At 41.4% G+C, this 12,500-nt stretch overlaps 1 protein-coding gene across 7 annotated transcripts in view; it reads left to right on the top strand.

Annotated features, from left to right (window-relative positions):
* The window catches only part of LOC135099906 (LIM domain-binding protein 3-like), a 62,885-nt gene that overhangs the window by 28,062 nt on the left and 22,323 nt on the right, over nt 1-12,500 (top strand). For all 7 annotated transcript variants that reach the window (XM_064002589.1, XM_064002588.1, XM_064002587.1 and 4 more), the window contains exon 2: nt 1-39. This exon is cut by the window's left edge and continues 110 nt beyond it. In XM_064002589.1, the coding sequence (XP_063858659.1) occupies nt 1-39 (39 nt within the window). The remainder of the gene's footprint in view (nt 40-12,500) is intronic.

Here is a 12,500-nt window from a genome sequence, read left to right as displayed (position 1 = left end):
CAATAGCGCAGGGAACCAGATCGCCGTCCAACTCAAAAGGTGAGAGAATATTAACAAAAAAAGATAAATGAAGGGAGAGAGTAAACGAAGAACAAGCCACAAGAAAAAATGACGGAAGACGCAAATCTATATCAGGTGTTTTGAATAAATTCGACAACACTTCTTGGGGACGTGAATGAACAATGACAGGGTTCAGGAAAGTTACAGGATAACACGAACACGTTGCTGTGTGTAAACGACATGGCACGACAGCGTCTTCTTGTCCGACTATGTGAGTGAACTCATGTTCACATAGAAAATCAAAATGATAGAGAGTGGTGATCCTTAAAAAGGAGGGAAAAGGGAAGTTTAGTGACAGTGAGGAATCTCAAGTTGCCGATTCATGCTGACATCAAACACATGTGACATTACAATTCTATGGGTATAGTTCTTAATTTCATCCACACGCATACCTGACACACACTTAAAGGCGAAAGGGATTCACCAGCACAGCCTCATGACAGAATTACCGGCGTCGTTGGCTACCCATACCAGTCGATCCTCGCTTTCGCTTTCGTCACGTTTGGTTGGCAGGGACGACAGCGGACTGACCTTGGTATTGGGGATGAGCAGGTCTCCTCATCACCACTTGTCATTCAAAGAATAATAAAAGTTTACAATACACATTGTCACCTCGCTTGTGTCGCCAGTGAGACGCATAACTTTCATATTGAGAGTGGCGCAAGTGTGGGTGTTCCAGGGCAGTGCCAAAAAACATCTCCCAAGCAACGGCCTTGACCATAGCTGGGAAAAGCTGAACTTATTTATCTTTGAGGTGAGGATGGTGTGCGGTATGGATGGTTGCCTGGGACATAATGTACATGAAGCCATAGAAATTGAAACCTGAGGCCAGAGTGTGATGACAGCGGTATGAATGAGCATCGCTGATTTCTCTCCACCTACCCTTTTTGTGACTATCTTTTCTTTCCTAGACCTGTCTCGCCCCATCTCTCCCGCCCCCTCGCTCTATATTCAACTGAGTCACACTTTGGCACGGAGGACAACTCTCGACAGGTTCAGGGGAAATAGTTAGGTGACTTTGCAATCCAGGCATTTTGAGGTGAGCCACATACAAAAAAAAAAAAAATAAATAAATAAAAAAAAATAAATAAATAAATAAATAAAAAATTCTAATTATTGGTAAATAAACTTGATTTTCATTATGACGCAAGGACAATATTAATGTTTGCTATTGAATTTGATGCAATTCGTAAACAGGTTAGCATTCAAGAACGTGGCTGGTGCGTAGACGTTTTGGCTGGGGGGGATGGAATATATCTAATTTAGCATGGCCACTCTGTGCATGGGGTCCTAAGACTATTGCAGGCGTCATGTATTCAAAAGTGACAGCATTAAAACGTCGTCACATCGGGGACATAAGAATGTGACAGCCAGTGGTGTGTAATGGGATGATGGCTATCTGAGAAACACTCAACGTCATCTGAATTGGTGTGTATTTCCACGACCTTATAAAAAATCTGAATTATGGCTACACTCATGGATGCGGCAAATGTGGAGAGGTCGTGGCCTTGTGAAGCAACGACCTTGGCTAAAGTATGGAATGTATGTTTCAGCTTGACGCGCCACTTTACATTATCGTAGAGTCATTACCTAACTAGACTGTGCTGCCAAGGATTGAGCAGGTAGTGTGTGTGTGTGTGTGTGTGTGTGTGTGTGCATGGGTGGGAGTATATGCGTGTCCTTGATTGTATGCCTCTTATCATTGTGCTTTCGTGGTGATGTGTGTACATGAACAAAAACAATTATTATTACCATTAGCCTTCACTTCCCGGATAGGAAATAATATAGATGCGCACGTCATCCTCCATGCTTGCCAATGAGGAGTGAGTCACCGCCAAGCTTTCAAATAGTGATAGTCTCAGCGGCACTTCATTGGTCAGCATGTTATTATATACGCTGACCAACATCGCCTGTCATTCTTATGCTTTCTTCTTCATTGCCTATCTGCGCCTCACCAGTGTTTGTTTTCTAGTGTTATGTGTATACTGTGCCTTCCTGGGTGTGTCGCATTAGTTCATAAGTTAATTCACTGCCTGCTCTGCCTATCAGCGTTGAATTAAACGATCGACTCTTTCTCTTATCTAGTAATAATCTATTCATACTCGGTTTTGGCTCTACATAAACACTTTTAAATGAATATATTCTCATTCTTTTTTATTTCCATCTCTTGTATTTCTACGCGTCTTCCTCTTGTTCATCTCCTCCTCCTCCTTCATCTTTTTCATCATCATCATCATCATCTTCTTCTTCCTCCTCCTCCTCCTTCCAAGTCACGCCTCCATCCACCCCTCCCGGCGCCCCGGCCTCCCCGCCGTCGCCGTCTTGGCACCAGCGCACACGCTCACGACCCAAACATCGCACTGTCACAAGGTCGCCCCAATCCTCTCATCCCGATACTCCGGCACATCCATTCCCCACCGTCGTGATCGTCCCTTCTTATCTCTAATAATCTCACTCATTATCTACCTGTCATCTGTAATTCATAACGGTTCCTTCAAATTCACCATTACTAAAACGAGTAGGCACGCTGTTGCTGACCTTGTCACTGCCATTACTATCGCGAGTCTGCCTGCTCTCTGGCATGCCCCTTCATCATATTCCGCACTAAATATTGCATAAGTTAGGAAAGTAGGAGTCTTGGCACCTCTACCAGGAAGCTGAGGAGGAAGGCGGTGGAGGTGCCCTGTGTGGTGGGGTGGTGTGGTTGGGGAGCCGTGCTGCGCTGTGGTGTCAAATGTGGTGTGACGCATGGTGTGATGCTACGTGTTTGATGTGGCCATGAATGTTACTGACGACTTTAACCCTTTGACTGCTAATGACGGTGACACTTGCTATTTCATTCCGGTAACCTTTTTACTGAGCAATAACATCACACACGCTTATAGGTCTGAATGACTCCATCACTGCTTCTTTCCATCAATTTGAAAATTATGATCTTAGCTTGCACTAAACCATCTTTACAGAGATTGGTGAAAAGCCACTTGAATCGAAAGGTTTGGTTGTGGCTGTGTTAAGGAAACAGGCGATGCCCGTTTGTGTGTTGGTGGCCGCAGGTAATAATGAAAGGTGATATAGTCTTTGAAGAACAATGAGATGGATTAGTATCAGCACAAAATAATGGGGAAGGAAGCGGAGAAACGGTACTGAAACACACACACACACACACACACACACACACACACACACTCTCTCTCTCTCTCTCTCTCTCTCTCTCTCTAAAGCGTGAAACTTTAACCCTTGGTCCCTCCGGGTGTCATGTTTTCACTGTAGCAGGTCGTCGACATCACTTCCTTCCTTCTCGCCCTCTTTCCTCCCTTCCGCTTCGCCCTTCTTTTCTTTTTTTTCTTTTCCTTTTTTTCTTTTTTTTATTAACATGATCACTTATCGCTGTCTCCCCAGAGCTATTTCCAGTTCCCTCACCCCCCACCTCCCCCTCTCTCTCTCTCTCTCTCTCTCTCTCTCTCTCTCTCTCTCTCTCTCTCTCTCTCTCTCTCTCTCTCTCTCTCTCTCCATTCTGTGACTTCCCGTCCGTCTTTCGCCGTCGTCTAGCCGCACTCTAGCATGTAAACAATCTAAACAACCTGGCGCAGCGGCCTCGTCAACTGACAAGAGAGATGCCGCCAACATTACGGTGCTGCTTTTCAGGTAAATGCTCCCAGTGAATGCACAGGAGAGCATATGAACTCGTTTCTTTTTCGTACGAAGTGAATAGAAAAATGGAAGTAAGATGTGGGACGTAAAGAATGCTTGCTTTCTTGCCTGTCTGAGTGAGTGCTGTTTCCATTCTTGCTTGCTTACTCATCTGCCTCTGTGTTTGTTTGCCTGCCTCTTCGTTTGTCAGTAGTAAATATAATCAAGTATAAATTTTACCTCATCTGTTCGAAAATTATTAAACTTTGTGTTTCACCTTAAGATTTTATTTATTTGTCTTTTCCTATTCTATTCCCAGGAAACTATATATAAATGTTAACCATCTGTGCATAGTTCCCATACATCATTGTAGTTTATATTTATTAGCTGAAAAGACGGTGACTGTCACTCGGGTCATTTAGAACAGGGACTAAGAATGACAATACATTAAATAAGAATATTATTAGACAAGAGACCACCGATCCGCTGCCTTGACGGTGTGTGTGTGTGTGTGTGTGTGTGTGTGTGTGTGTGTGTGTGTATAAACTCCAGCTTTAACTTTTTTTTTTTTGTGTGTGTGCGTACCGACTCCAGCCTTAACTTTGTGTGTGTGTGTGTGTGTTCCTCCGTCCTTCCACAGATAGTTTCTGGTGATGATCGTCTCTGTTTTGGCAGCCGAGGACGAAAAAAAAAAAACATACACCTTTATTTTTTTCCTCTCTCTCTCTCTCTCTCTCTCTCTCTCTCTCTCTCTCTCTCTCTCTCTCTGTCTTTCTATATACATAGCACACGAGTACGTTAACCCACGCGGAAGGAGTGTTTGTGCACTGGGGGTCCGCCAGATCTGTGTTGCTGATTCTGCCTTTTAATAACCGCTCCCCCCCCCCCTCCCCTCTCGCCTTATAAGTAGTTTATCTTACAACATGCTTATTCAGATTCCAATATACATTTGTTCTTTACTGTTATTATATTAGATGATGAGTGCAAGGAGTCTTCACTTTAATAGTATGAGCAGAGTTCAGACAGGAAAGAAAACAGGCACGACTTATCTTAGAGAAAACGGTAACTTTTATGATAGACTAATGTACATTTGCTAGTGAGCTTAGCGGAGACTACCTGGCATTGAGCATTTTTATTCACACACTTTGCTCTATGATGACAAAATTATAGCAGTATCTATTATGAGTGACAATTAAATCATGATTGCCAACTATTTAGGTGCTAGTTGGTGTTTGGTAAAGTCTGCATTGTTTCCTCATTTGATCCAATGTGGGATGTCTTCATTGCTCCGTCGTCAACCATGATGGGTGAAGGTTATTGTGTACATGGATTTTAAACTATAACAATATCAAATAGTCTTTATAGGGAGCGTTAATGGACTTGTGTCTTCTGATGATGAAACTCCAAAATATGTAAATCACTACATTCGTCTTCAGCATCATGCTTCGCTTCAAGAGGCATGCACCCCTAGCATATCGCGGGAATCAGTTCCCGCCTCCCGTATTTCAAACACATTGACAACTACCAAACACTGCATTATATTTCTGAGAGGCTCTTTAGGTCCTCCTCCGTATCAGACTACGACTTCTATGAAAACATGAAGTCGAGCAGGAAGTATGCTGTCAACGCGGCGTGGGTCACAGTGTGAGGGCTGTATATAAAATGAATAGGTTTTGTGTATTGTTTTCCGCCAATACGCACGTACATAACATTTATTGCTCGATTGCGTGAATTACAAACATTAATTGAAGTTACTGTTCTTCAGGAAAAAAAGAAAAAAAATATATATATATACGTGTTTAGTAAGTGCACGCTTCATCTAGTTTACTAATATATAGCAAGCCTTGATTGCAGGAGCAACTGTTGCCATGCTTAACTGGAGATGAAGATAATAATAGAAAAAAAAATAATAAACACAATAATAATAATAATAATAATAATAATAATAATAATAATGATAATAATATTATCACCATACAGTCATAATGTGAATAAGAGGTTAAAAAATTATCTTAAGTTGAAAATAATAAGAGATGGAACAGTACGTCAAGCAGGAAAACAAGAAGCATAAAAGTGTTGAATAGAGTGACGTGCTCCTGAAAGAAATAACGGTGGAAAGTCTCCTGAAATGGATGGAAAAGTTCCCCAGAAAGGAAGTGGTGTGTAAGTATGGATTAAGACTTGATATGAACCCTAAGACTGGCAGCAAGCTTGTGTTTTGCCACTACATGTAGGAAAAGGGAACATGTGTAAATTATAGGGAAATACTGTATATCTGCTTAACGTAGTAGGGAGAAAAATATTTGTAAGCAGCAGTATAAGTTGAGCTATTCAGGGGATGAGTGCCAGTATGAACACAAACAGGATTGTTTTATGAAGGATACAGTCAATGGTGGTCAGATGTTGGGGCTTAAGGAGCCGTGTTTAAATTGTCCTAAAAAAAAAGTAAAGACCTGCATGTGGCATTTATGAGCTTGGAAAAAAAACGTAAGACAGAGCCGCGAGAACACCTATATTGTATTTATGAGGCAGGTGCTGGAGGTTAATGAGGTGAGTGAAAGGTCTGCTGAAACCGTTAAGAGATTTTACAGAGGCACGTGTGAGAGATGGCAGTGAGGAGAGGGAGTAGTCTGTAGTAAAGGCAGATTTATGTCAGGGATGCGAGATGTGCCGCTGCTGCTTAAACTTCATGCAAGCAGTGGTGAGGGAGGTAAAGGCGTGCCACATATGATGCACTGTGCCAAAAGAGACGAGGGATGACTCAGTTACTGTTTGTAGATGAGAAAACCCTACTTATAAATGCAAAGATAAAAGGGCAACATAATTCAGCTTCGAAATTTTGAAGGAAGTGTGAGAAAACGAAGTTGAAAATCACGAAGGTTGGCAGCAATGGGGGCAATGGTGCACACACAGTCCTGGCTAGTGGAAATATGTGACAGAATTTAAAGTTTTTGTAATCTGCCTGCATAACATTTTAAAAGAGAGCCGAAAGGGACAAGTATGAGCAGCTGACGAGGATAATGAGTATAACATCATAAGAAAATAACGGAAGCTGTAAGAAACCATCAGATCTGGTGATGGTCCCTATATGAAACATTTCTACCTGTTTCCACCTACCATCTCCATCCATAAATTTGTCTAATCCTTTAAACCTCCTTAATGACTCAACACGAAAGGCGGTTGGAATAGGGTTTACAATATTATAATGACTAACCATGATGATGACTGTGACCATTATAATTAATGACATCGGTAATGGTTATAATGATGATGATGATGATGATGATGATGATGATGATGATGATGACGATAATAGAGAAAACCACGGCATCTACAAAGACGATAATAGCAATAACAAATGACGATTTTTTTTTTTATTAAGATGTTACTTTGTTGAACTAATAACATATCATGACTTGCTAGACCTGCAGTCAGACATGGAACAACGCTTGCTGATGACACTTGAAGAATGCAGTCCTGTGCAGCAGTCAAGGCAGTGCTGCTTTACGTGAAGAGGATGGTCGGTGCCTCTAAAAAAAACAGTTTGCCAGTGACGTGTGAATTAATATAATTCAGTCAAAAAAAAAAAAAAATCCATTGCAAGCGAAGTGAGCAATACCAAACTACAATGATACATAATCTCTGTAGTTCCTTACAGGCACTTAACCCCTTCACTGTTATCTGGCACATCTTTCCTTAATTGCAAACTACTCTGAGACATATTTTCATGTCCCACAGCCACTTCCAAACATTGTACTGCATAACAATTGAAAAAAAAATAAAATTTACTTTTTTTCATCTCCTTCTTTCTTGTATGTATTTCTAAAAATTTCAAACATTGCTTTTAGTGGTATGAACTGTTGTATATCGCAGTGAAAGGGTTAAGGAAAGGCAACGGTGGTTGAATAAAGACGCAGGAAGCATTTTGTCGATACCAGTTAACACATTATAATTCTGTGATCATAATAAGTTTCAAGACTCACTGGAAGAAAGTTACAAGGGAAAATAGAAGGTTACGAGGGAGAACATGCAAAACGCATAACTCTAAGTCGTGCAGGGTGGCAATTTATGAAGGATTATTCAACTTATTATCCACAAGCACGGAGGACAAACTGTAATGCCCGCTTCACCATCCAGTCTCTATAGCAGGGACGTGAATACCATTGCAGGAAGTTATATTTACATGCTTTTAGAATCATGCTGCTCATTTATTTAGTTTGGAGGTATGTGAGAATTTGAGTTGCCTATAAAATCAATAGGATTTACAGATAATAAAACCATCACCACTAATTCACTGAGTACAGTATTTGCTTAATATAGCCCTTCATCTTATCATTATTTTTATTATGATTTTATGTGATAGTAATAGTAGTAGTAGTAGTAGTAGTAGTAGTAGTAGTAGTAGTAGTAAATTAGTACAAGAAACAGAAGTAGTAGTACTAGTAGTAGATATCAGTATTAGTAGTAAAAGTAGTAGTACCCTGATAAGAGTGGACGTAAATTTCCGCTTCAATATCAGTATTAGTAGTAATAGCAGTAGTACCATGATAAGAGTGGACGTAAATTTCCGCTTCAATCTTGTTAAATAACACAGTTGGTGGTAAAAATGAAGCACTCCCTAATTTTCTTTCATACACTCTTCGAACAATTGGAGGGGTCTCTATTATATTAGGATGAATACTCGCGCTCTCCCTCTGCCTGCCCCTATATACGAGTATATATATATATATATATATATATATATATATATATATATATATATATATATATATATATATATATATATATATATATATATATATATATATATATATATATATATATATATATATATATATATATATATATATATATATATATATATATATATATTCTCTCTCACCATTACTATCAGGGAGCGGCAACAACTCTAAACACGATGTGGGTGATTTGTCCATGTATGAGCATCATGATGACCCTCATGATGGGAGGAGATCCAATGCGGCAATAACAGGCGCTGCTTCACTTCCCTCGAGACTAGAGCTCTTCTGTCTTGCTAAAAATACATCTGATGTGTAAAAATAAGAATAAAAATACTTGACATACTAAATTCCGTGACGTTACAATCATCTTGTGATCCGAAATTTTTCTTCCCACATCTGTCACTTCGTGACTTCGTCATAACAAATTTATCACATTACGTAATGTGATGATTTTAAAGTGACTCTCACATCAGTGATGGTGACTCATTCAAGTTACGAAAGCTGCAGCAGGACACGGTGTGGCGGCGAATCCTGCACCAGACTGCGCTGCCTCAGTCTTGGTTTTGCGATGTATTTATCTATCTATTTTATATGACACTGATCTTTTACTAGTATAGTATATAGAGAGATTTCATTCATGACACACTTCACATTTTTTACGAAAAAAAATATTTTCACGCCCTCAAAGGTCTATTGCACTTTTTCCATTACTTACTAATTTTCAAATCCAATTTCAAAATTGATTTCGCAACCAATTGATAGATAATGAATTAAGATGTTTTACATCAAGTGCGCAACCATTACTCATGAGACAGACACGTCCTGCTCATCACGAGTGCACGAGCCAAGCGTTAGGCAGTGATGGTGTATGGCTGCTATGCCTTGGGTGAGTCAGGTCCATGTATCACTGCTTTCGAGGGACGACCGCCGCTGCATAGGGGCGTGTGTGGGGCCTTGTTGAGCGGCATTTCAAGGGTCGAGGATTAGTCTGAGGCGGAAGAGGGAGGAAGAGAGGCGGCGCTATGCAATGGGGATAACTCTGGCCTGCCGCTGCTGGCACCACCCTCTCGCCGGATATTCTTAGCAGACAGGATATATTCTTCTCGTCTTTCATGTCCCATTTGAGAGCTAACGGACCCAAGTGGCTCTCAATTTGTTAGTAAAGCAATCCATGAACACATGTCGCTAAATTCCTAGAAGAAAATTGCCACTAAAGTTGCAGTTAAGTCTAAAATCATGCAGTTACATTTAAGCTGCTAATGACATGGTGTTTCAAACTTTATCCATCAGTCTCTTTATGTGTGTGTGTGTGTGTGAGTGTGTGTGTGTGTGTGTGTGTGTGTGTGTGTGTGTGTGTGTGTGTGTGTGTGTGTGTGTGTGTGTGTGTGTGTGTGTGTGTGTGTGTGTGTGTGCGTGTGTGTGTGTGTGTGTGTGTGTGTGTGTGTGTGTGTGTGTGTGTGTGTGTGTGTGTGTGTTTGTGTGTGTGTGTGTGTTTGTGTGTGTGTGTGTGTGTGTGAGAGAGAGAGAGAGAGAGAGAGAGAGAGAGAGAGAGAGATAGAGAGAGAGAGAGAGAGAGAGAGAGAGAGAGAGAGAGAGAGAGAGAGAGAGAGAGAGAGAGAGAGAGAGAGAGAGAGAGAGAGATACTTAGAATGAGAGGCACAGCAAGGTGAGAATAAACGCCTGTCCGAGGAGGAAAAATAAAACACTTGTATTGTAGAAAACAACAAGCCTCTTTTCACCCACTGTCGTCTCAATAGCGGCACTGAAGTTCTAAAATACATTCTCCTCTGAAACGAGGATGTAGAAACCCGACGCCTTGCCACAACGCCGACATGGTTAAAATCTACAGCTTCAGTAGCCGGAAGAGCAAGACAACACGAGTGTGAATCTGCCCACACTGATATTGGAGCCCCATGTGGACGCCTTATAATGCAGCACGTAAAAAGAGATGGCAATACTTACACTTTCATATAAGAGAGTGCATGGCAGCGAACAGCGGTACTTCCGGATGGACACATGGTGGTGGCAATGGTAGCCCTGAGCAGACGAATATTAAAAAAATAAGGAAGTTGTGAGAGAGAAGTTGATAGGTCGAGTTTGTTGTACGTAGAATGATTTCTGTCATGAATCTAGGAAGACTCAGTTACATTTAAGCCGCGACTTACAAGCCTATCCCTAGACGAAAACTCAACAGTAAGTATCATGTGTAGTACTAAATTCCGTCATTCTTTGTTTTTATTTCGTGTTTCCCGACGCTCGACAAACAGGTCATGCTCTCGTCCCAGCGGCAATGACTCGGCTCCCAAAGCTCTCTCCTGATAGGATTCGTGCTGTAATGTCGAGAAACTAATAACAAAAAACTTTCCAGTATTCTCGTTATAACCACAACATCCAGCGCGCACCAAGAGGCGAACAATTTTTCGCTTTGGCCACGCCGTGAAGCGTTTCATATCAGTAGTTTGTGTTAACTCATTTTCTTTAGTGCCGAGTAGTAACATCAACTTGTGCGACGCTTGGTGAGCTCATCACAGCAATTCTTGGGGAAGAGAGATTTTTATTTCTCTCTCTCTCTCTCTCTCTCTCTCTCTCTCTCTCTCTCTCTCTCTCTCTCTCTCTCTCTCTCTCTCTCTCTCTCTCTCTCTCTCTATTACACACAACCACGGTGAGAATGATCACGCGAGGTCAGAGAAAGTCCCTGAGTCCCAGTGAACCAGACGCACCGCAGCACCGTTACTTCCGTGACAACTAAGAATCACCTATTCATCTAAGCGTCGTTGCCTGTCGTAATCAGTAAAGAAAGTAAAAAAAAAATAAAGGAGGTTCCTCCCAGCGACATTCCCCTTCACAGAATATGGGTTACATTTTCTCCTCGTAATTAACATAGGAGTTGGTGTTCCTCTTTCCCGGCGAGGACGTGGTACAGAACGCTTTAAGTGTCAGTGCTGGGAGAGGGTAGCTGGTGCACGTTGACCCATATTCCATAAATATCTTTAGGTCTTTTGCCTCGTTACACAAAAAAAAAAAAAGAAAAAAAAAGAGTGGTAGTACCGCGCTCCCTAGAATTACGTCTGGGGGAAAAAAAAAATTACTTAGATCATATAGAAGAAAGAAATAAAGAAGTGTTTCAAGGGGATAATTACGAGCTACACCCACCATGCACGGCAATGTCAAGAGCAGCGCAAAAGACGTTAAGAAAAGGAAGGAAATGTCAAGAAATCAGGGCGTTTACATCAGTGTCACAAAAAGTATCCGGACTGTATGAGATGTGAATTAGTTAACCGGTACTGAAGATGACCAAAAATATAATGTTGACAGTATATGTTGGGAGTATAAGAAGTCAGTATGAGGATCAACACGTATATTCATCTTTGATCAAGTGTTCATATATGCAGTTTTGACATGGTTTACCACGAGCAATGCAGTGTTCCCGCCCGTTATACTTTCACGCAGCAAAGGAAATACCATTCCCCCCAAAAAAAATCTTTAGATACGCTGTCACCGTGGTGGAAGAAATTATCATATGATAGTATGCTCAATACAAAAGATGAATTGAAAGGAATAAAACACACACACACACACACACACGAGAGAGAGAGAGAGAGAGAGAGAGAGAGAGAGAGAGAGAGAGAGAGAGAGAGAGAGCTCGGCATCTCAAACAAACTGAATGCGTCACGAGCAACACGGCAGTGACGGCGACGCGGCGGGGTTGGTTATTTTGGTCTGCCTCTTGGAGCGACGCAATGACAGCGTAGCGTTGCCTATCGATGTAGAACGCCAGCACGCCCGCAACTAAAGTTTTCACTGGGGGTTTTACTTCAGGCAGTGCGAACTTTTCCAACCACCTCGGAAACCACACAAAATTCAATGCTGCCAAATATCTTGTGAAGACATTTTCACCAGAAGAAGCTGGCACGAGCACCGGCTATACTTAACCTGCCGGTGTCACGGAAGCATCCCAGAGACGGCCAATTAAAACAGTCCGCCTCTTTTTTTTTTTTTTTTGTTGTTGTTGTTGTTGTTTGTGTGTGTGTGTGTGTGTGTGTGTGTGTGTGCGAGCGTAACTGTTAT

Source organism: Scylla paramamosain, chromosome 4 (genome assembly GCF_035594125.1).
Source record: "Scylla paramamosain isolate STU-SP2022 chromosome 4, ASM3559412v1, whole genome shotgun sequence".
Taxonomy (NCBI): domain Eukaryota; kingdom Metazoa; phylum Arthropoda; class Malacostraca; order Decapoda; family Portunidae; genus Scylla; species Scylla paramamosain.
This window is presented reverse-complemented; position numbering and strand designations above follow the sequence as displayed.